Source organism: Mesocricetus auratus, unplaced genomic scaffold (assembly GCF_017639785.1).
Source record: "Mesocricetus auratus isolate SY011 unplaced genomic scaffold, BCM_Maur_2.0 Super-Scaffold_6730, whole genome shotgun sequence".
In the NCBI taxonomy this organism is placed as follows: domain Eukaryota; kingdom Metazoa; phylum Chordata; class Mammalia; order Rodentia; family Cricetidae; genus Mesocricetus; species Mesocricetus auratus.
In genome coordinates, this window is record NW_024429184.1 from 111,647,165 (window position 1) to 111,672,956 (window position 25,792).

The 25,792-nt window shown below is 40.6% G+C and overlaps 1 protein-coding gene across 1 annotated transcript in view; it reads right to left on the reverse strand.

Moving 5' to 3' along the window:
• Stk32a (serine/threonine kinase 32A) overlaps positions 1 to 25,792 on the reverse strand; it is a 118,157-nt gene that overhangs the window by 70,396 nt on the left and 21,969 nt on the right. The window contains exons 3-4 of the mRNA XM_005069172.4: positions 10,029 to 10,084; positions 8,881 to 9,032 (exon numbers count right to left, since the gene is read on the reverse strand). Coding sequence (XP_005069229.1) covers positions 8,881 to 9,032; positions 10,029 to 10,084 — 208 coding nt within the window. The remainder of the gene's footprint in view (positions 1 to 8,880; positions 9,033 to 10,028; positions 10,085 to 25,792) is intronic.

Consider the following 25,792-nt stretch of genomic DNA (forward strand, 5'->3'; position numbering starts at 1 on the left):
ATGACATGGTTGTAAATACTGAAAACCTATGGGAGATTTACTGAGGAAGTTCAGCAGGGTTCGCAGATATAATGTCAATATCAATTTTATTTTAGTATGCAAGCAACAGACTACTAGAAAACACAAATTTAATAAAAGTAACATTATCAAAAACATCAAATACTTGAGTAAATCTTAAAAACAGATAAAATCGGCCACCACACCGGGGTTACATTAAAACCAGAAACAAAGGGAGAAAATCAAGGGTTCTCTACATTAGAAGAAAAACCCATAATGTATGAATTAAAATATTTACTATTTTAGTATGATACAAATTCTCCTTAAATTAATCTGTGAATTTAATAGTGCCCCAAATAAATACCAGAATCTTTAAAGTACAAATTGAAAGACTTTGCTAAAATTTTATAGAATTGAAAAGATCCAGTTATATGGCCAACGTAACGCCAAAACTACACTGCTATAGGTGAGATATGAAACCACAGAGCGTGCATGTGCCAGGTTAGCCTTTCAATCCACGGAGTCGAGTGCAGACATCCAAATGCAGACAATAACTAGAAAGATAACAAATGAGGCTGTGCTGTGGAATGGTTCACTCCCCATCCAGTCTCCTGAAGCTCCCCCCTCTTCTACAAGAACCAGGGAGTGCTCAGCCTTTAGCCCTCAGCCCTGATATCTGCCTGCACTCTCTCAAGAGGGTCCTGTCCAGTCGCTGAAATGCAGCCACTAGCCAATGCTGTGCACACTCCTGTTTTGCTTGACTACTCCCTGGAGTTTGGGCTTCCCTAAGAACATGGGTTTGACTCCCAACCCAAAACCTATATTTAGATCACTATGCAGAAGCTCTAGATTGAGCTCCTCCTCAGATCTCCCCATCTCTGTGAGTGACATTGTCATCCAGGTGGTTCAGGCCAACAAACCAGGAGCTATTCTTTCCTCTGACTTTTAGCTAAGGGGCAGGCCTGCTTTTCTGAACAGAGCTAATTAGACTTCTCCCTAGGACTCTGAATCTTGAGTGGTTGACATGAGGTTAGGAAAGTGGTTGGAGCTGACTCATCTAGGCTAGACAGCCTCAAGTGTTTGCCCATTAGTCTCTGTACCTGGATTCCTGGAATTGCCTTTGTCCCTGCTCCTCGACTTGATTTCTTCATCTAAGTTATCCCTCATGGGCCCAGTGAGCTTCCTTTGAGCTGAGACTTTTTAATATCTCTGTGTTGTTTTCTATAAAGAAATTTTCCTAGTAGGATGAGAAAATGAAGAGTTGAGTATGTTATGAAGACCCAGCTAGTCCAGGAGATGACTAACCCATTAGTCCAGGAGACGTCCAGTCATCAAGTTCATATGGTGCCATTACTTCACACAGGTCACCCAATAACACTGCACCTCTGCTGAGTCCTTCAGGAACTGTCCTTTTGTCTTGTCCGTATATCATACCCAAGAATGGTCATTTCAACGAGCAGCGTTGGGATTTAGAATATTTTAATACAGGCTTACCCAGGAGGACTCAGAGAAAGAAAGGGGCACAGAAGAAAGTCAGGCACACTTGAGAGCATGTACGTGGGCTTCTTACTATCAGATACAGTAAGACACATCTGGGTGTGGGCACAGACCCCTCAAAGGGGAGGTAAGTCAAAGACAAATGCTTCCTAGGAGACATGCACAGCTAGGAGCACTTGGTTACCTCCTATAGTTCCCAATTCTAGCTATGAGTTTTTACCATTTACTTGATCATTTGGTCATTTCTTAAGACTATCTCATGTATTGTGGCAGATGCTTTCTAAGTGAACCAAATGGTTCTTCTGCTTGCCCTTCTGAGATTCTGACTTTGCCATGACCACCATCAAAGTAGAACCTGCTTCTCTAGACTTCCCGTGTGATCATGACCTCATGATTCACTTTGACCAGGGAGACAGTAGAAAGTATGACAGTAGGTAGAGTCTGAGAAAGTGTTTCTCATGAAGTGTGTCCTTTCTTGCCTGTGGAATTCTTCCACTACCGCGTGGCAGCATTCTGTAGCTTCACGGCTATGACGACAGCAGCAGAGATGACCAGTCCCAGTTATTAAGAACTAGGTGGATTATTCTGGATGGCTAACTCTCTGATCTCAGACAGGTTCTCTGAAACCAGAAGAAATGCCTGGCCAGTCCATAGAGTCATGAGAAATAAAGTATCTGGTGATAGGAACAGCAAGTCAACTCCACTTCCATGAGGAGCTTTGCTCAGTAGTGTCCAGTACTTTATGTGTGTGTTTTGATCGTTTGTAGCTATCCAGATGAGTATTGCTACTCTCTCAATTATGTATAGGGAAACCAAGCAAACTACCTGGGGTAACTGACCTAATTCATAGTTACCAAGCTGCACAACAGGAATTAACACTCAGCTAGGAGCTGGTGTGGGTGCGATTATACAATAGTATGCTTGTGAGAGTACAAAAGTGGTATTGATGTGATCAGTCAACCGGTAGCTAACACCCGGGTCCTACCACTAACTTACTTGGTTCGTTCTCTCACTGAACAGGTATTAATTGATCACATGCTGTGTGCTTGCCACTGTTGCATGAGTTGAAGGACACACAGAAAAAATTGTGCATGCGTCCCTGCCTGCCTTGGCATGTTCCCATGGTGGGTATGAAAGATAGTAAACAAAATTGATTCTGCTGCCTTACCCATCTTGTAAGGGAGTCTCATGAGATGTCTGCTAGGGATGGTATAAGATGGGAAGAAGGCAGATTCCAGGGTAGGTTATCAGATGGGAGCCCAGGTCCTTACAATTGTCTCTGTGTAACTCCTGGGGAAGCCCCTCACTTTCTCCTGGTGTAGACTGGAACTTCCAATCCCTCTCAACTGAGTTTGTTAGGATAAACAAAGACTCTAATACACATCCAGTCAAAAGTGATAGGACACCATTCAGAGGCACTTTTGTCAGTTACCAAGACTTCTCAGTCTGTGACTCCATGAAACTGAGTGAAGACCATGGGAGAAGCTTCCAGGCAGCCATCTGTAGGGCTGTGTGTTCAGCTGTCTGAAAGGACCTCTTGTCATGCTCGAGATACAGGTGGTCTCTTCCACACAAAATACATGACTTTGTCCTCTAACTTATTAAAAGCTCGTGTGAGCCCTTTCTGCCCATGTGAGCCCTTTCTGCTCAAGGGGCCCAGGGCCCCAAGCAAGCAGGGAGCGAGGCCCCAGAGTGCCTTGAAGCTGCAGGCTTAATCTCAATTAACAAAAGCCACCTGGGGAAGCTGCTGCAGGTCTATTTATTTTCTGACCATGGGTTGCCAGGGCTTTGTTGACAGCCCTCAGGGAGGGACTCACAGCTAGACTGCATTTACTTTTCCTGGATGCCAGCCCTGTCTGGCAGTTTTCACTTGATAACATGCCCTACATCTGAAGAGCCTTCCTGATTGGGTCCAGGGCCAGGCGGCTGGCGAGGTTGAATGTTAATTCAAATGTTTTCCCTCCCTGACGCCTTGTCCTACAGGGGTGAACATCTGTCCCTGCAACACAGGTGCCCACACGCAGGGGCATTCTACGACACCCTCCCCCGCCACCTTCCTCACAGTTTGTATTTCAAGAGCTGTTTGATTGACATTGGTGTTTCCTATCAGTAGGAAGAATGTGTAGATAAGGGCTCCATCTATTTTTGCTCATCACTGTATCCTCTCACTATGGGTGCATGTTACAATTAGAACTGCCAGATGGAACAAATAAGAGTACTCTATAGTCAGTTGAATTTGAAATCCAGACACATTCAATAATGAATAATTTAAAAATGTGTCTGTGTGATGTTTGGGACTTAGGCTAAAATTATTGATTCAAAAAACTCTTCCTCCCACATTTATATGGCAGCCTGAAATATAGCTTGGTTCTGATGTTCAGTTTATATGCACACTAATGAAGGAAATATTGGGACTGATGCGAGACAAAACAAGGAAACTGTACGCAAATATGTTGCTGGGATGCACATATCAAGATAGAAAACATGGTTGTTTGAAGGAGTTAAGACTCCTATCTTTTGTTTGTCTATAAAATTCTTTTTTTGTTTGTTTTTCAAATTGGTTGCAATAAGCAGGAAAGTTTTCAAGCACACACACACACAGTAACATTAAAGCAAACAGTGATTAAGAGAAATTGGTTATTTTTCTCAGGTTGCAAAGTGCAATTTTCTTAGTACAACCCCAGAGGCTAGATGTATCTTGAGCATGGGTGAGGCTATTCAATGCAATATGGGGGGAGGGTAGTAAGCGTGTTAAAGAAACAGAATGTGAAATGGGCAGGGGTTTTGAAAGGATTGCTGTAGTTTTATATCTTATACAGTGCTTTTTCGGGAATTAGCCTCCAAACTATGGAAATAGCCATGTAAACCTAATTGTTGAGTTGGAATATAAATCTGAATTATATATAACATTTTGGGGAATGTTTAATTAACTTTCACTTGATTTGCAGAATGAAGGTGGAAAATCAAAATCAACTCTAATAAAGAATGAATTGAAGACACTTCCCATGATGCTTTGGAATCAAGTATCCTTCAAGTTAGTTAGACCTTAGGGCATCCACACTGGCCAGCTGTGACTGTTATGTTTAGAATATTATACCTGCATGGAGTAAGAAAGAAAAAAATGCTAACAAATAGTTGGCAAGAGCCTGTATGCTGTGTAACCCATTCATCCACTGAAACGACCTGTCACTCACTTTAACATTTCTTCTGACAACATGGCTTTAAAATGACAGATCATTCATTATTGAGACTCAGAAGCTTTGGGGTGGCGTTATTTCTCCTGAAAAGACTCATTTAAAAACACAGTAGCTTGTTAGGACAGAAAGCACTACGTCGAGAAGAAATACAGGCCCTCTGTGAAGATTTTTACCTCAAGGGTTAAAAGGTTAAACTGGCTTCTGCTAGGGGGCCTCGGGGAGTGGGAGAAAACTCAAGGGAGGGAAGGGGGACAGGGTAAGATGAAGGTAGAAAGGGCAGCACTGGGAATGGAAGGTTTGGGTGGGGAAGAAATTAGATAGTCATGGCAGAGGAGATTTGTAGAGGAATAACCAAGACTAAGGGCGTGTGCAACAGCCTTATGGAAACCTGCTTTACAAATATTAAAAATACAGTTTCAAAAAGTAAGTTTAAAGGAAGGTACCCTACACAGCATGATAATGCTCTTCCCACAAGCCAAAAGTCAGTAAACAAAGCTCTGAGTTCCAGGTGTGGGATTCCCCCCTTCTGCATTGCTGATCAGGTTGCTGCTGTAGGTACCCAAAACAATGCAGTCTATTGATATTGACTTGGGTGTCCACCAGAGCTTCGTGGTAAGACTCTGTTGCTGAACACCATACACTTTGGTCACCGGATGGGGAAGCCAAGCAGGAACTTATCTGGAAGCTTCCTCTCTGATGGTTAGCATCAACAGTGCTGGAAGGTGCCATGAAGACTGCTGAGGAAGACAATTTACCTGTATTCTTGCCTAGCTGTAAACATTTTGAACTGCAGTAACAACCCATAGAACAATGTGAGGTGCACTCTCACCCTGAACTCTTGGGAAAGGGTCTAGGCCCTGCCCTATATGAAATGACAGACTATGGACACCCCCATGGAGGGCCTCACCCTCCCTGGGGGAATGAGGGGATAACGGGGGGGGGGTGGGATGCGGGGAGGGCACGGGAGGAGGGGAGGGAAAGGGAGAGGGACAAAAAAAAAAAAAAAAAAACAATCCACCTGGCAGGAGGTACCCATTGGTGCAATAGCAGCATATATGAGATGGGATAGCCAAGGGCTTTCTGACTGGATTCCACCCCTACTCTAACGGAGGGAAATTATGCCTGTACAGTAAACCTGCTCAGGAGCTGGTGACTGGGGAAATCCCTGGCCCTCGGGAACACACTCTATTGTTTTGTTAGGGGACATGTAGTCCCATTGCCTTCTAAATACTCGTGCTTATACCCACAGATTAGTGCTTCTCAAACCTTATCAGAGGAGGTTTCTACTACAGTGCACAGTGGCTAATGCAGAGACAGTAACCGGAGAAAGTGCTGGTGTCGGGGCTATAGAGTGCTAAAGGTAATGTCTGTATATCACTGGCTCCAAGCTCAGAGGACAATGCAGGAGAGAGGGTGAAAAGAATGTGAGATGGTAAGGTGTGTTACAAAAAACAAACCAGAAACTTCTCTAGGTGATGCAGCTGCTGTAGTTGTGAATTCGTTTCAGCTGTGTTTGCCAGGACAAGCCCTGTACAAGACAGGGCCTGTCAATATTTCATCACAGGTCCCCACTTCTCCCAGAGGGATTACAGACACTTAATGGCAGCTTGGAAAAGTGATGTCACTTGCTTTCCTGGTGTAGGCACTGATGCCCATTAAATAACTTCCCGTCTATGCTCGTACAAACAATCCTAATTAAGGTCAGTGGGCCACAAGCATTCCAAAGGAACATGAGAGAAGGAGGGGCACTTACTGGGAAAAGGAAAGGCCCATAGTGAGGGGAGGTGGAGAAAGGAGAGAAAAGAATGGAGGATGAGATGATGAAAATTTCAAACACATACACACACATATACACACACACACACACACACACACACACACACACACACCTGTCCATGAATAAAAAGTAATTGTAGCTCCGCATTGTGTATGGTGGTGCAGGGCTTCCTCTTCCTTCTCTTCCATCAGTGGAGTGTGTCCGTTATCTCACCGTGTGTTTCAGTGAGAACAACAAAAGAACAGGGCACATACGTTGCAGCCCAGTGATTCTCAGCCTGTGGGTCACGCCCCCTTTGTGGGTAGAATGGCCCCGTCACAGGGGTTGCATATCAGACATTTACGGTTGTGCCCCACAACATGAAGTAGCAACAACTAATGTTACAGTTGGGGGTTCACTGCAGCGTGAGAAACTGTCTTAGAGGGCAGCAGCATCAGGAAGGTGGAGAACCGCTGTGCTAGCATGCCTGCCACGCTACGGCCAGCTCTGCACATGCCATGAGCAGCATGTGGTCTGGAATGACAGAATCTTTGAACATTTTCTGCCTCTTGCATCCTGGCGCCCAGGTTTCATTGCCTGTTCCCACACAGCCAGAAGAAAGGGCACGGAAGAGGAGAGTTCTAGGTATGTACTTAGGAGGAGCTCTTGGCTCTAAAAGGGGAAAATGAGCTGGCTGAGCTTTTTAAGGAGGAGAAATATGACTTTGAACAAAGGGAGGCTGTGAAGTGACAGCACCCTTGTCACTTCTAGGGAGGAGAGAGAAGAGAGGATACAGTGATTGCTAAGCAAGAGAAAGCCTACATCCATTTTAGCACCTTACATGGCAGCATTTTGAATAGGCCACTCAGAAATACTGATTAACAAATACACTGAGGCTGCACCAAAATTAGACTCTCAGGAGGTCTGAGTGGTGCACAAATTATAATAGATCTATTTCTAAGTCACACAGAACCATCTCCTTTTCAACTGAGAAGCATCTAAGACATTACAGATTATGTAGTCTGCGTCAGTGAAGATGGACGGAGGCAGGCTTTCTGCACTGCTGCCTCCAAAAGGATGTCCTCAAACACATGGCGAAATCTCAATTATTTTTCCATTAGCATTCTCTTGGTAAAGACTTTCATTTTCTTTGCTCCTGCTGGCGAGTAGGAACTGCTTGGCGTGCATATTTAAATAGCAGTCATACTGAATTAACTTTAAGATCCAGCTCTTAACATAATAGATGCATTAAAATGTACTGGCAAATGAGAGGGAAGCAGAGACCTCGATGCACAAGAAATCAAAGCGCTAGAGGTAATAAATGTTACAAGTGTCTCAGTGTCTTCTAAGCCTTAGATTCTGGTAAAGGCTCTGAGAACTGATCCAAGAGCATTAATGTGTAGCCAATGGTGTGCTACGCCTGTCTAAACCCACTGGCTGAGGAGACAGTGCCTGACATTAACAAATCATGGGCTTCTATAACTGTTTCCAAGATATGCCTCAAGGAAATCAGCATGTTACCAGTTCTCTTAAGGAGAGAGTGTCTTCTATGAGATTCCAAGATAAACTTCTTGTTATCGAGGGAAGCCATACTTATAATCCAAAGTTCATGCCCCACAGTTCACCAGAAAAATCTATTTAGAGGTAGCAAACACATCTGAGTACATTCATTATTGGTCCATGTGATTAAAATTATTTAAGAAACACTAACCCCAAGAGGAAGGGGAAGTATTTATTCCTGACAAATTAGGGAAATAAAAAAATAAAAAAATAAACAAAAACAAAAAGCCAGCAACTTTGGGCTGAGGAGATGGGCCAGTGTCTAAAGTGCTTGCTATACAAGCATGTGAATAGGATTTTGGGTCCCCGTAACCCATGTGAAGCTGGATGCAGCTGCACACATCTGTAATTCCAGCATGCCCAATAGGAGGAAAGGGGAGTACAGGAGAATCTCTAGAAGCTGGTGAGCCCCACCAGCCTTGTATGCACAGGAGTAAACAGCAAGAAACTCTATTATCTCAAATAAGGTGAAAAGGGAAGACCAACTCCCAGGTTGTACTCTGACCTGCACACAAGTACAATTGCACAAACACCTGCCCTCACACTCACTGGCACATATGAATTATACATGCACACACACACACATACACACACACACCACCACCACCACCACCACCACCTCCACATCTTATACACGCATTAAGAGGGGAAATAACCATTCTGGGGGATTGCTTGACTCCTGTGTGCAGGGTCCCGAGTTTGACACCCAGCACAGCGATAAACAAAATAAAAACTTTCTTTCTCATTTTAACACTAAGGAAAACGGTCATGAGGATTGGCCAGTGCACATCAGGCAGTCGTGATGTGACAGTGACCCCGTGCTTGAAGACGGATGCAGGAATGTCTATTCAGGGGAGCAGGCGGGGCACTTACCACAGATTCACCAGAAAAGGGTGCTCCAGGCCCTGCATGATCTGGAGCTCCTTGAAGACATTCCTCACTTCATTACGCTCCACACACTTCTGTTTATTCATGTACTTCATGGCGTACATCTTCTTGGTATCATTCTTCTGCACGATGCAGACCTGATGATGGGAACCCAGGTCAGCAAACGGTTAGGGAGAAGGAAGAGTGTGACCGAGGGACACAAAGCAGGATTTATTCCTTAGCATGGCATAGAGCCCTTGTCATTCCTCTGGGATTAAAGTTCTTATTTCACTCAGGATAAAGATTTCATTTTCATCCCTCATGGTATTTAGTACATCAATAATAGAATCTCTACTTTCTGATATTAGTTTGCCTGCTTTTGCTCCTGGCATCTTCGAGACAAAATTTAAATCTGTTTCCACGCTAAGAACCTTCTGATGACAAATAGCACCTGAATCCTCCTTTAAGTGCCCGGGATAGATGTGACTAGAGAGGTAAGATTTTAAAAAAAGATACAACAAAAACCACACTAGGCAAAGTGTTTCTTTTTCCAGCATAGGTGACATAATGAAAAACATGAGCATGAAGAAACAGCTCCACAATTGTCCACGTTTTGTAATTCTTTTAGAGGTCTATACAAGCTCCTCAAAATAATAAGCAAATTTAAGATGGAATCATTATTTTATCTTAAAGTATGTCTCCACGGAGAAACTAATAGTAGTCAGAGTTTGAAGACAGAAGATTCCTACAGGAAGCTGAACCATATATATTTTTCATGGTCACATTTTTGGAAATGGTAAATTAGAGAAAATGTAAAAAATCAAGTGGTTTCTTTCCCCAATGAAAACATTACTCCTCACATTAGTAAGATAACTCTTACTGAGGAATTTGCAAAAGAATCTGAAATCTTCACCTACTTTAGGGTAAAGAGACAATTCTCCAGGGCCCCTGACAGTAGACAGATTGGACTTGAACAATGAAATCCTGAGCACATGGCTCGTCTTATAGTTGACCTGCATTACTGGATGGTGACAATTTTGCAAAAGTGTATTCTAAAACAATCCCGAGTTGTCTGTCTTTATCATGGTAGCACTATTCTCTGACTCTGTCCATGACCCATAGCTCTGCAGGTAGTTGGACAATTCAGTTCTTACCTTCCCAAAACTTCCCTTCCCAATGGCTCGCAAAATTTCAAAGTGATCAAAGTTGACTGTAAAGCAAGAGAACGAAGAATATTAAGAGTTACTATAAATTACTTTTAACAACTAATCGAAGAAAGAAGCATTGGACTAACTCAAAATGCCTGGTCTAAAATGACATAGCAAACTATGTTAAAGTACCAACTTATTCACTGAAAATGACTTATTAGCCACTAATCACATTATCCACCAAGCTTAGGTAGTGTTAAGAGGGTGAAAATAGAAAGTTTACATTTGTGAAGCCTGCATTCTAATGACATTATATTGAGTGCTTTGAAAGGAAGTGCTCATAAAGATAAATGGAAACTTAAAAGTGCACTGAGACCTGGGAAGGACAGAGGCAGTGGGGCTGTCTCTAAGAACACAGAGCACTGATGTGGAGACACCGAAGGAGTAGTTTCTGTGATACTAAGTGTAGAGGTGCTCATAGCTTCATAGCTTCATGCAAAGCAGCTATGCTTTCAACTTTTGTTCTGCTTGCCTATTTTGCCCCTATCTCACTCTCTTGTACCGAAACGATTTCAGTTTCCCCAAGTAGTAAAATGATACACCCGTACGTTCACAGAATGAACTCATCTCCAGCTTACAGGTGAGGTCCACTGAAGTGAGCTTTGAAGATGAGATGCTCTGCACACGCTCTTTTGCATTCACGGTGCCTCACGATGAGAAGAGATACCCACTATAAGCACACATGATCTTTCAGATTTAAGCTTATAAAACAATTCCTGATGAGGACAAAATTCAGACTCTTTCTGGCAGGTGGCAATCTTTGGTCTCTTGCCCTGATGACCTTAAGAAAGTGTATTTCTTGGTTTTGAAATGTGGATTTAGACACACAAATTCAAAGTGAGAGATTTAAAGGGTTTCCTAAGGAAATAGTGTGAGACACTAGAAGTGTCTCTCATCTCTTAGAAAAGTTTGCATTAAAATTTTTATGGGGAAGGTAACATGCCATAGCACATGTGTGCAAGTGAGGGGACAGATTGGAGGAGCCACTTCTCTCTTTCCAGAATGTGTGTTCTCTGGCAACTCAGTTGGTCAGTCTAGTAGCAAACACCCTTACCCACTGAGCCATCTGTCCAGCCTTCTCTCAACCTGTGAAGAGCTATTTTCTGTCTTTATCATCAACAATTAGCTTCTTACTCCATGAAGGAAAAAAGGAGATGGTCAGGGACTCCTGAAGGTCTCTGGGTTTTCTGAAGTTCGTACATTTTTATAATCACTTCATCTCTACTTCCTCTCTGAACGTCCTCCTCCACTCCAGCACAAAACCTATTTAACCATGTATGTGAGATCATAAGTCTACTTCTGTGGACTTATGCTTTACAAATGGTTCAGCCTAGACTTGGACCCCAAATAGCAATATGATTTGAAAGGAAAAACAGCCTCAGTTTCTCCAAATGCTCCCCAGTAAAAATCTAGACAAAAACCATGTTTACCTAGAAGGTACAATAAAGCTGTTTCCTTCCTGAAGCATTATTTATGTGAATGACTCATCTATCACAGCATACGTTCCAGGACAGACTGCATGTCATTTTGCACACACTGGATTCTCTGCAGCCTTGGAATATTACCCATGGAGGCAGGTGAAGCATAACTCTCTCTGTAACCCCTGCAGAGTCTAGTATTGTGATTTATACAAGTTTGACTCCCAGGAAATTCATCAAACTAAGTCATAAGGACGTTCAGGAATCCCCAAACAATTAAGTCTTGTAAGTATGAATAATGTGAGCATTTGGGCAATCTCAGGGAACATTTTGCTAACTGTGAGTGAAATCCCGTTAATAAGTTTAAAGCAGGTTTGGTATTCGTAAGAAACATTAAATTTTTAAAAGGAATATAATGGAATGAATGTACCAGAAACTACTCAAATGGGATATGAGTAGAATGTCACCTCTGAAACATTTATTTTATATACGTGGGTAGATATTCAATTTTGGGTACATGCCTTACCTTGAGCTGTCATGAAAATAATTAACAAAATTCTTCTTTATACATCTTCTCTCAAATTACACATTGACATGAGCAAATCATGACTTTTTTACACTCAGTGCAATATAAGAAATTGATCAGAATTTGTCTGCAAACCCAAGATTTTAATCTTGAGCAAACCCAGTTACTCAACATGACCTGTTTCTACTAGTGGCCTAGGAGGCTTTAACCATGTCCCTAATTTCCAGACTTGAAGTCTCATTGTGGCATTAATTTATTTCATAGGCATATCTTCTTCTAAATCATTTTAAGCATTAGCCAAAAATAGAAAATGATTACATGTCAAAATACGCAGTAACCTGTCAAAGGAAAAGCACTAGCGCAGTACCCCAAGGCCAAGTTCTCAGCACAAAGGAGATTTGTTTGTCCCAGAGGGACAAAGAGCAGGGAATAAGAGACAGAGACAGGAGACAGATGAGAGAAAAGGGGAAGGGAACAAAGGAGAGGGGATAAGGGTATTTGTCCCAGAGGGGAACAAAGGACCATCTCTGCATAGAGAGGAGACAGACCTGGCACATAGGAAAATGGCAGTGTATAAAGGGTTGAGGAGAAACCCCATGCTAGGATGGGTATTTATTTTAATTAGGTGAGCCAAAGGGGGTTTCTGATTGATACATTTCAATACTGGATCCTTGTAGTCAGCCTCAGGAGGAGGAGTGGCCAAATAAGGGACTCAACCTTGTGGGCTAGCCTCAGGAATGCAATGTAATGGTTTTTAGCAAGGCAGAGGGAATTGGGGAAAAGGGCTAGGCCAGAGCCAATGCTCGAGTCAGCTAATGTCCCTTCAGTTTTATATTGGAAGAAAACTTCCTAATTTAATGTGCCTTTCCAAATGTCAGTTCTCAGAAAATTCTGAGGAGGAAAAAGTAAAGACAGAAAACACATCTTGTGTCTTATGAATTAAAGAGAGGACAGACTCAGAGATAGTTCTAGGCCACCCAAAGCCCCTCCTCCCTGGAATACAGCCTAGGGAGAAAAGCAGTGGTGATCAGAAGTGCTCTGGAGGCTGGAGAGATGGCTCAGTGATTAAGAGCACTGGCTGTTCTCCCAGTTAACCCAGGTTCAGTTCCCAGCACCCACATGGCAGCTCACAATCTCTAACTCCAGTTGCAGGGGATCTGATGCCCTCTTCTGACCTCTGCGCGCACCATGCATGCTTGTGGTACACTGACAAAACACCCACACCAGTGTTTTTAAATGCTTTTTTTTCTTTTTAACTGATGGAAAGACAAGTTCCAAATTGACTACAACAGTCCTTCTAAATGCCTAACCACACAATCATCAGTTAGAAAGTTAATTTGAAAATACAACCAAACTTCATACATTGTGACACTACCATAATGAGACAGACAAATTCAGAATTGTGGATTTCCAACAGAAATCCCACAGTGTTTTTTTAGGCATATAGTGTTTGTCTTTCTGATTCTAAACACAGGCTCCTCCACTGTCTTCCCAGGCACCATAGTGTTGTTTTTACACATCTAACCACTCCAACTGGAGACCTAGGGATAACAACAGGGAACTTTCCCTCTCATTTAGAATGGTTTGAATCAAATTATACTCCCTAAATATTTCCCTAAATGGAATCTTGCTGACTCTAAGACACATTGCTAACAATGTTATCAGTTTCTTTATTTCTCTTACTCCACCCCTCCCAACCTCAATGTTTTGTGAAACTAACATTATTGAAGGAAGAAAAGAGGACCACCCCCTTTCAGAATTTGAAATAATACCCTGACACTAGGGCTTTGCAGAAGGAGGTTCTAGAAAGTAAAGCGACACATCTTTGTTAGGATATTTTGAGATAACAATATTTGAAAACCTTGATTCCCAGCCTTCGGAAGTAGCAAATCGTGAACATATGTGAGTCTATTGAGAACCAAGTCCCACAAACTGCTTATGTAAATCTTCCTATTGATGATGGAACAAGGACACCAGCTGTGTGACCCTGGACATGTTACTCAGTCTTTCCAAATCACAATGTCCCATCTGTAAAATGGAGCTAATTAAACCCAACAGGCACGATGCTTCCAAGATGAGACACTGTAAGCCAGAAGTGCAGTGTCTGCCCCGCTGAAATCTGAAAATGACAATCACTTTTAAACGTGCAATTACTCAATGGAAATTGGGCCTTATTTTCAAAGTTTCAATTCTGTTCCTACAATGCAACCACTGTTACAAATGCTAGGTGTCTGTTAAGGGTTTTTCTTGGCATGTGTGTGTTCCTTTCTGGCAGCAGAACTGGCAACTAGCAACTCTACCATGTCTGTCCATTCATACAACATACAGAGATCTAATTGTTTTAAGCTGCCCATTTGTATTCAATTGTCTCAAATTACTGCACTTATTGATGAGTATTGAAAGTGATTTAATTACTTACTACCAGTAACACTTCCTCAGATATCCTTGATGGGCTTTTGTGCATGTTTGCAGGCTTACTTTATGCCAACTTTCTAATGTGAAGATGTTGTCAGTAGCCCTGCCAAGATACTGCACCAACCCCCCTACATATCAGTGATATAAAGAGTGTCTTAGTTAGGGTTACCATTACAATGATGAAACACCGTGACCCAAAGTAACTTGGAGAGGAAAGGGTTTATTTGGCTTATACTTCCACATCACTGTTCATCAAAGGACATCAGGACAAGAACTCAAATAGGGCAGGATCCTGGAAGCAAGAGCTGATCCAGAAGCCATGGAGGGGTGCTGCTTACTGACTTGCTCTCCCTGTCTTGTTCAGTCTGCTTTCTTCACAAAACCCAGGACTACCAGCCCTGGGCTGGCTTCACCTACAAAGACCTGGACCTTCCCATATCCATCACCAATTAAGAAAGTGTCCTACAGGCTTGCCTTCAGACCAATCTTACGCAGGTGTTTTCTCATTGAGGCTCCCTCCTCTCCGTTGACATCCTGTGTCAAGTTGACATAAATCTATTCATCAGGAGATAATTTTTAACTTGCCAACACTGCTACACACGATTGCCTTGATCTGACAAGACAAAATGATGGATATATTATTGTCTTTAATGAGTGAAGTTGTATGGGTATGTTATATATTTTTCGGTAAACTGCCTATTCACATATTTTGTCTATTTAAATTACTTGTTAGTCATTTCAACTTGCATGTGCACTTAAATTTAAGTAAATTAATTCATTATAAGGTATCAGGTCAAATTTTCTTGGCTATCCCTTTGAACACATTTAAGTAATGGAGGTCTTAGTCAAACATATCAATCTTTTGGCCCTTCTGAGTTTGTCTTTTTTATTTCAAAATTGCTTTTACAAACATGTCCCTATATTTTAAATTAAAAGCTTTTTATAGAAAGAAGAGCCTATGAATTAATCATTTTAAAAAGAATCCATTTGTTCTGGTTGGGAGGGTGTGAGACTGCCACTACTTACAACTAGAGTCAGAGGACGATGTGTTGAAATCAATTCTGGGTCACTGAACTCAAGATGTTGGGCTTGGAGGCAAGTTCCTTTACCTACTGAGCCATCTCACAGGCCCATCAAAGTTTTGACATGAATCTGTAATATAAATGCTTTCGCTTTTGAAATATTTTTCTATGATATAAACACAATGTATAACTTGTGTTCTTTTCTCTCATATACAGAGTCAGAAAGTTTCTAAATTCCAATGTTTTCAAGAACCTAAACATATCCGTGTGTGTGGATGCTAACGCCATTTCAAAGGCTGATGCACTGATGTTCTTTGCATGACTATCGGCTTCAAGTAGGTCGTCTGAATCTTGCTTATGCTGATAACTTTTGGGTGAATGCTTGTTTGCAAAGCACAATGCTAACTTCTGATGGCTCATGGTCCCAGTTACTGGCATATTAAATCAGGACAGTGTGACTCAGGTCAAGAGCACCAAAATAAGATAAGTTCCTAGGAAAAGTTTCTGCTCAGTTTTCCACAACCTTTCTACTTAAATGTGGTGTTATTTAGTTCTGTGATCTGTAAAGATAAGTTTCACACACCTCTCCAGCCTGCAAATACCTTTATTTCCTTTCCCAGGAGAACAGAAGACCAAAGCGTGGTAAAGTTCAGCAAAGACATTGCTCACTGAACTGGGCTCATGCTCAATGAAAATACAGTCATTGATGACCCAGTCAGCAGCTATGAGCACTGTTCTAGGCCCTGAGAAGTCTGTCTGCCTGCTGGAACTTTCAGTCTAATGGGATGAGAAAATAATTAATCATAGTCAACATCCAACCTTATATAAAGGATACCCATTGTTATTCTAAGCATGTACCATAATTATCCCATCGTTCCACCATTTCTACAAAACAGCACTACTATAATTGCTATTCTTTTTTAAAGATGGGCCAATTGCAACAGAGAAATTAAGTTATTTTTTCAAGGCCAGAGTGGCAGAGTAGTAGAGTGAGAATTCAGATGGGCTTTCTACCCTCCAGCCCTGTTCTTTGCTGCCTTCCACTAAACATAATCAACTATATCTGCCAATCTTTTGCATATGAAATAGAATAAGCCACTGAGTATGCCAAGGTGTGACTTCCTACAGCACTTACATCTTTCTGTTTCTACTTTTCTTAAGTAGGTACTTGTAGTTTTGATGGGTGGAAGCCATGTCCCACAAACTACTTGCAGTCATTCGATGACTATCAATCATTCCATCCCTCATCCCTAGCCAGGGGTGTTGGTCTAAATGATAGCCATTCTATTATATATCCTCACACTGGTTTTCCTGACCTAGAAATGTATGTTTTTCTCTTTCTGCCACTGAAGTCCAGAAAAATTAAAATAACTGGCTAAACATAGAGAAAATGGGTCCTCAGTTCAACAGAACAAAGCCAATATATGGCATACAATGGAATCATAAGATAGGAACACACCCTAATGGAATTGAAATATCTGGCTTCATGTTTAGAAAGGTCTGATTTTGATTTTCATCAAGGTATCTCCAATATTCTTTCATTAATCCTAATTTTATCTGTTTATCTGATTTATTTTGAAACAGAGTCTCATGCAGTATAGGCTGGCATCAAACCCAGTGTGATCTTGAATCCTAACCCTCCCAAATACTGGGCTTAAATGGCATTTGCCACACCTGACCAAATGTTAACTTTTAAAATTAAGACTAACTCAAATTCAAAGTAATGCTGATGGGATTGCTCTAGAAGATCACAGTACTGCAAAGAAGTCAAGTTCCACCACTCCAGGGAGCCCACTGAAGCACCCTGAAGGAACTGCTCTTAGTGTCCAGTCCATCTCCTTCTTATAACTTTTGCTCATTATTTCATTGCTGCATTAGAGTCTTCATTTGTTTCTTGCCACAGGTTCTTAGACTGGAAATTTATTAAGAAAAGGAAACAAGAGTTTTACTCAGCTGCTAGTTCAGAGGCTGGGAATCCCAAGAGCAAGCTACTGTTGTCATGTGGTTAGACTTCCATTGGATTGTCACATGGCCCACAGGGTCACATGGTGACACAAAGCACACATATACCAGATCACATTGCCTCCTCTTCTTGAGCATGATATCCTTCCTTCCAGGTATATCTTCTCTTCATCGTCTTATAAAGCCACAAGTCCTGTCATGTTGTCATCTTGGTGACCTTATATGATTCAGTTATATCCCCAAAGCTTCACTCCAAAGACTATCAACATTTGATTTTGGTATTGACTTCCCAGCACAAGAAAACCAGGGACCCATTGAAACCATAACAACTGAAGTATCAGAAAGAATACCAGGAAAAGGCATGGAAATTTGCTAAGTCCCTTTGTCTAGAGGGACATGAACTGACATTTGTTGAATCTCAGTAGAGTACAGATGACAACCAAAGAAACACTCGCAGGCAAGTCTAGTTTGGTGAACCAAATGAGTTGATTGGGATTACTTAAAGAAGTATCTGTCACTCAAAGACAGTTGCATCACTGCAAAGGTAACTCAGGAAACCTCCATCCTCCGGCTGGAGGCAGCAGCTGGTGTGAGAGTCTCTCTTTACTCAGCAATTTTAACTGCTTTTATCACCTTGGGAACGGGCCCTTGAGTCCAGAGTTTCTGCTAGAACCTGCCTAGTACAAGTCTGCATGGATTTATTTATTTATTTATTTAGAATGTATTTATTTTTCTATATAGTAAAACACACAAGATTTCTAAAGCTGAAAAAAAGTCTCTTCTTAGTTGAGAAGATTAAAAACAGTTTCAGAGAAAAGAAACACTCATCTGGCTTTCCAAAACTTGGAGCAGTTTTACAGTCAGCCAAGCAAAGAAGAGCAGGGAGGGGGCACTTATAAAGTGATCATATCGCTAGAAGAAGAGATCGTTAAGGGAAAAGTGATTGAAGTTATTGCCTCGCATCTCGATTTCCACCCTCGTCCCATCTTGAGTCTCAAGAAGATTTATGGTTTTGCACATAAAGAGTTGATAACACATCTACACTGCCTGCATGTATCATCCAGACACATTAATCCACATTATTTTGTATAATCTTGCCCAATCAGTGTGAAATAGTAATATTATTAGGGTTTTGATAAGTTATATACACCCAGGGAATGAAATCCCCCAATATAGGGGCTTAGACTTCAGCCCAACTTTGTATGATCCCAAGCTCCATGTTTCAATATTACAATGAGCCTGAGATTCAGAATACATTAGCAAAGCCATGGAACTCCTGAGTTTGGATTTTGGCTATGCTACTGCTTAGGAGCTAGCAATATAAAGCATAGTATTTAATGTGTTTTCATCTCAACTTCTGCCTCTGTAAGATTCTGATCACATATAGTCCAGCTTCTAAAATTATTACAGAGTTGCAGGAACATATATTACATCAATGGTGTGGGTCAAGTGTTTTAGCAGAGCAGGAGCCAATAAAGGAATTATTAGTATTGCTGCTTTTATTTTTGCTATTGTTACTAAATACGTTACCTTGACATCAGCCCAGAATTACTCCTTTATTAACAAAATATTAAGTGAAATGATGGAAAATTCGATAAAGGAGATTCTGTGCCAAGAATATAGGCAGAGTGAAGAAAGACATCACGTAGGGCTTTCCCCCCATGTCACATCACCTAGAGCCATTCAGAAAGCATGCTTAATAAAACCTTGGTAACTAAGAGGAGTGATGTGCGAGTACTGGGGTGTTTGAATGACTTTGGAAGAAAAATATGAAACAATTTTTGATCATCATTTCTAAGCACATCATTATTAATACTATGCACTTCCTAAGAGGTCACACAAACAACATGTTGCTAAAAGACCCCTTGGGCCAGCAGGTAAAGACAATGCCACGAAGCCTACCAGCCTGAATTTGATCTCTAGGAACCAGATGATGGAAGGAGAGAACCCACTTTTGCCCTCTGACCTTCTGAGACACACATGAACATGTATGTATAAGCACATGTATGCACACACACACAAATAAAATGAAAACCTACTAACTTCTTAGTGAGGTACATTTGACCATTCAGATGTCTTTCTGACACCATCACACGCACAGATTTTTAGCAGACACCGGATTTCTATCTTAAAGCCTCAAGGTTTCAGCTATTTTCAGAATGAGTCGAAAATGTTGAGAGCTGCCATTTTTGCGCCTCATGCACTATCATAAACATCAAGCATCCTTAGTGAGGACACGGGTAGAAGCTCTCCAGAAACCAAGGGTAATTAACATGAGAGCCAAAGGACATTTGCTTTGTCAGAGCTGCGTGATCTTTGAGGAGCAGTAAGTGTATTTCACTATGGCAACAGAAAGGCACCAAAATTAAATCACAGCCTGCCAAACAGAGATAGAATTGGCCCCTTTTCTAACTCTGTCCGCTTACAAGAATGGACACTGCATGACTGATCCGGGAAAGAATAAAATGGCCAGACAAATTTAAGGTAGCACTTAAGAAGATAGTTCTTAAGGTCCGATGTACAGTTCTGCATGAATCCAATGAGTGCCTTATCTGCTGGGTTGCTTCTCAAATGGAATCACTTAGCAAGAAGTGCTTACAGCCTCTTAGGACAGTCACAGCAAGACAGGAAAGAAGCCGAAATCACGCCCCCAGAAGCCACAGCTGTGCTGGAGATTGAAATCAGCAAGCCTTCAGTGAGCATCTGGGTGACTGGGACTCTGTAAGCTCTGATAGGGAAAGCAAAGGAGAGTTGGACTCAGTTATGTCCTCAGGAAACCTGTGATCTCCAAGGGGAAGGAGGCTGATAAACAGGAGAGCAGATTCAGCAGTCTGAGAACACCAAACCAGGATTAGAATACCTTGTCTATAGAACATGTGTCATTAAAATTTACTCACCTTTCTGGAAAGAGATAAAGATGGATGATAGATAGATGGATAGATAGATAGATAGATGGTAGATAGATGTTATAGATAAATAGATATATGATAGATAAACAGATGATAGATAGGAGATAGATAGTGAGTAATGATAGAGCAGTACGATTATCAAATGAGAGATTGATAGAGAGAATATATGTGATGAGAGATGATAACGTCCTAGTGAGCAGTAACTGTCAAGCTGACATAGTATAGAATCATCTGAAAATTATTCAATTATACAAATTATTCAAAATACAGCTGTTGTATTTCTTAGGTTTTAATGAGGGTGAAATGTTTTGATAAAAGATAAAAAAGATTTGATTCAAGCAAGGGTTCCATCAGACTTCTACAGCCTCCACTTAAAAGATGCTAGGAAATGTATCTGGCCCTTCTCAGCTTCCAATGTTTTGCTTACAATAAAGATTGTTTTTAATTTAAAAATATTTTAGACATAAAACACAGTGCAATAGAAATAAGAATAAAACTACCTAAAGATAACTATTAATCATATTTTATTTATTTATTTCAAATAATTTTATTTTATCTGTTGATTTTATATTTATAAGTAATCAAAATTTCCAAAGGTTTTTATGGAAAAAATAGGATTTATGCTGCTCATTGTTCTCTCTCCTATTCTTTCCCACTTAGAAGCAGTTATTCTGCCCTCTTTTAGCTAATACATGGGTCATTTCCACTACACCTTAAAACAATATACCTTAGTCATCCATTTTTCTTCTCAGTGTTAGTCATTAGTTATTGAATTTCAAAGACGGATGAGGATTGTCTTATTTGCTCAATCTTTTTGGTTTAAAGCCAGCATGATCCCGTCTTTCCAATACAATTGCATCTGACCTACTCATCTCAGCTAACTCACAGTCCTTATATCAATTCTTCTGACTACATAATTGTGGTTGGTTATGCGTGCCACATTCACACAATTTTCTTTTTCTCCCAAGGTGATTGTCTTGTTCACAGTTGTCCTCACTTGTCTGTGTGGCTTTTCCCTCTTCATTTCTAATCCCTTTGTTTGGTTGAGTTCAAGAGCATCAGTCATGATGACATCCTCACGGATGTCCCCGAGAGTCCACTGACCTGTGCTAGTCAGCTCGTCTCCTTGGTTGGGCAGGTCTCCTCCTGAGCTGTCCTTCACCCTCTCCCTAGGGCTGTTCTGCTTTTTATTTTATTTTTTCAGTAAACATATCCCACAGCAGCTTTGTAGGAAATTTTACACGGATAGCAATTTTAAAATATTGTGAAAACTCTTTTTATTTGCTCACCAGTAGTTTGGCTCTGTGTTGAATATCAGTATCAGAATTTGCATTTTCCTTCAGAATTTGAAGGCGCTGTTTTCCTTCATGACCAGCTTTTAATGTTGTCACTAAGAAGTCCATGGCTATATTCATGTTGTTTCACTAGACCCCAATTTTCTTCTCCAGAACCTAACCACATATTTATGTTCACTATTTACAAATTTCGTGACGGCGTAAGTATGTGATACCAATCCCAGCGCCATTTTTGTAAATTATAGGATTGGTCCCCTCTTCCCTCTGTGCTAGTTTTCTCTCTCTCTGTACAGTGTAGCTGCTGTTGTTGCCTATTATTTTGAACCATGGTCTCACTATGCAGTCCGGGTTGACTTTGAACTCAGAATCTCCTGCGCTAGCACTTCACACTCTGGGATTACACAACTTTGTCTCCCACACCTACCATTTCCTCACCTTGTGTGTAAGGAACGACAACTCTTCTTACACGGCCTTTAAACTGTCTTAGATTTGTCTCTCTTTTTTTTGTATTTCCTATCTCTATTTTCCTAACAAACTTCCCTAAATGTGTCTTCTCAATCATCTTTGAACTTTTCCACTTATTCTAAATGATGCTTTCCCAAAACTAGTTTTTGTTTTCTGGCTATTACCCCACTCCCTCTTCTCCTATGTTGCTTTAGATCTTTGTCTTACTAATATGATTTGCCCAAAGTTGTTTCTCCTATTTATTCATGTAAATCTGCTTTAGGTGCAACAGGTCATGCTAGAACTTTCACAGGTGTCTGAAATAATCATATTTCAATGTGCAGCCCTAATGCCCTGCTAGGATGTTCCAAGCATGTGGAATCTTGTGTAAATGACTCTACATAACATCTATGTAGCCATGGCTAGTATACAGACTTACAAAAACTCTAGGCGTATTCTGGAGGTCACTAGGGTTGAGTTACCACTTTGCAAGAGAGTGGCAACAACAGGCAGCTTCCATCCCCCAGTCCCTCTGTCTTCTGTAGCTGACTCCAGTCTCTTCACTAAGCATATTTTCTTTTTCAGAGGAAAAGCCACACAACAGCGTGAATAGTCAGTTGTTTTCTATTTGTTTGTTTTGTTTTTTTTTCTTTTTCCCGGGCTAGCAGGGTATTAGAAGGGAATGAATTTCTGAACAGATTGGAAAATACTCTCAATTTTACATTTCCCCATTCACCTCTGCTTCTAGTGACTCAGGACATTCCCCGGTGAATATGCTGATGACCAAGCTTTCTTCACAGTACTTAAATCTGATTCTCCTGAGTCTAGTCTGTCTGTTTTCTAGTTTCTGCCCTATTAATAGTGAGATCCCCTCTGCTATGTTTTACAGGCTTCTGAGACAAGAGCTTAAACCAAATGATATTAGAGATTTTCAAGATGGACACGGTAATGAACACAGGTAATCCCAACATTCAGGAGGCAGAACGGTAGTGTTTTTACAGCTAGCCTGGGCTACATAGGGAGACACACACACACACACACACACACACACACACACACACACACACACACACACACACCATTACAAAAAGAGAGAATGAAAGTACAAGTTGAAAGTACAAGTATATTTTCTATTCTCACTCTTTCTCCAGAGGGTGTTTTCTCCTCATCTATACAATGGGATTATGTGAAAAAATGTATATTAAATATAGAGTATAGTAAATATTTATTAAACAAGAGCAAATTTTTTGAAAAAATTACATCAACGAGTAAGAATTAACTATTTATTTACCATTCACTGGCTTTATGACTTTGATTAGTGGATCTTTGAAAATGATATTAGTTTTCTTATTTTTAATCTCAAGATTATGTCAAGAGTCAAATTAGTAGAAAGGATGAGAAAATATGAGATGCAAAGTGTTCTCTTTGGGCTTGGAGGCAAGCAGAAGAGGGTGGGCATTTTGTTTCTACATCTTTCTAGTTGTATGAGCTTGCACATGTTTTTCTCTGAGTTTCATTTCTCTGCTCTGCACATTGGTGTGGCTGACCATTTTCTCATAATGTCTAATAAGATTACTATGAGACTGGTTGAGAAAAGACCCACATTATAAGCCTTGCCTTTATAAACCTTGAGCCCTAACCCTTCTTTTGGAAGGCACCTCTCAATCTTTCTCTCCAAGATAGCTCTAAATTATCTAGATTGACGTTTCCCCTATACAGTTTCCCTCCCATGATAATCATGAACTTCTGCATGGGAGTGCAAGCTCATTCTTAAATTTGGCAATATAGCAAGGTGTTTTTGGTGAACTCAAAGATCATTTCTCCAGAGAGGAAAACTAATAGAATACACAGAACAAACTCAGCTTTGTATAACTTCCTGGGTTCCCTGGAATTCTGTTTATGGATCCCATGTTAACAATCAGATCTCCTCTAAATGGATGGTGGTCTTCTCTTGAGCAGAACCCTAAAGTAAACACTAAACATAGGACTGTTTTGAAGAACTAATGACAATCTAATCTGCTAGCACGTTGGAACCCTTAGTTTCTGGGACAATGTGCTAGCCATCTTACATTATTTTTATTTAATCATCTTATATTAAAAACAGATAGAATAGTGACTCTTGAAGCCAGTGGGTAGCATTCTCAAGGTCTTAGAGCTTGTGAGAATTGAATTTTAAAATAAAACAAAAAATAATATTATAAGTTGAATGTCTCCTAAAGAGATATGTTCTAACCGCTGACACATGAATAATATGGACTTACTTGGCAATTATTTTATAGCAAATATACTTAGTTCAATTTAGATGATGTCATAATGGAATAGAGAAGGCCATAATTGAATATTAGCATTCCTTACCATAAAGAAAAAATTCATATAAATATGGACACAGAGAGAAGATAGTTTTATGAAGACACAGATATTTGGATTTACCCATCCTCGAGACACAGAACACTGGGCTACCAGATCTTTGATGAGTCTGGGAGAAACATCACCAGAGAATGGAAAGGGAGTATGGCCATATCAACACCTTGATTTTACAACTTCAGCCTCCATGGTCCTGAGACAATGGACTTCTATTTTTATAAACCATCTGCTTTGTGATACTTGCAAGTACGGAGCTGGGAAAATTTATGAGTAATTCCAAAATCCAAGCTCTTTACTTTAGATAGGTCATGCACTTTTTCTATTCATATCAAAATAGGTAGAATAGCCTAGCCAGTTATTGTATTTTTAATTTGATAAAATGCTACATGGCAGGAAAAATTGGCTAACAATAACTCCAATAATAAACTCCTAGAATTGCAGAACAGCTGGAATTGTTGTCAGAAAGTATTAAGCAGAGCAACACAGCTGTGCTAAGATCCTAGGTAAGAGCGCCCTAGAATCATGGAACATCACTGTTGTCAATACTATCCCTGAGAAGAGGATGTGTTTCTTCTATGTACCATTTCTGTCAGAATTAACTGACCACTGAAATTCCCTGTGCACAATACATTCTGAATGAAATTAATGTGTTATACCCTGGTCTTCAGAACACCTAACCCTTCCATATGAGTAAGCAAATACTGTGATATTCAGGCTGCAGGTTCAGGCATGGTCCTTACTCCAGCTATTTACGCACTACAAGGTTCTTTCATGGAAAATAGTTTGAAAGGAAAAGGAGCTTCATTCTTCATCCTCGTGTAAGGCACATGTAAGTCCTCCATGATGAATACCTTGAATGGCTAAATTGTATGAGTTTTCTCTGAGCAACATTGTTCCTGGAAATATACACCAAAGATTAAACACAGAAACTCAAATACTTGTATACTAATATCCACAGCAAAGTTATCTCAATAGTTCAAACATATAGACATCTTAAAAGACTACAGCACAAAAATTGTAAGTAAACATGAATAATATATGTGTAATACTATTTGACAACTAAAAATAATGAGATTATGACACACACTGAAGTAATGAACCTGAGTGAAGTAAAATAGACAAAAAGACAGTCTTAAAGATTTCTCCTTCCATGGAGTGATTAAAGAATACCCAGGTTCACAGGAGAGAAGTAGAGAGATATACTAGGGGCAGAAGGCAGAAGGAACTCAGCTATTTAATGGGTATCCAGTTTCTTATTGTAAAGAAAGAGGGCTCTAGAGATGGGTGATGGTAGTCGTTGTACAACATTGTGATTATGCTTAATCCTGCAGAAATGTACAGTTAAACTATTTAAA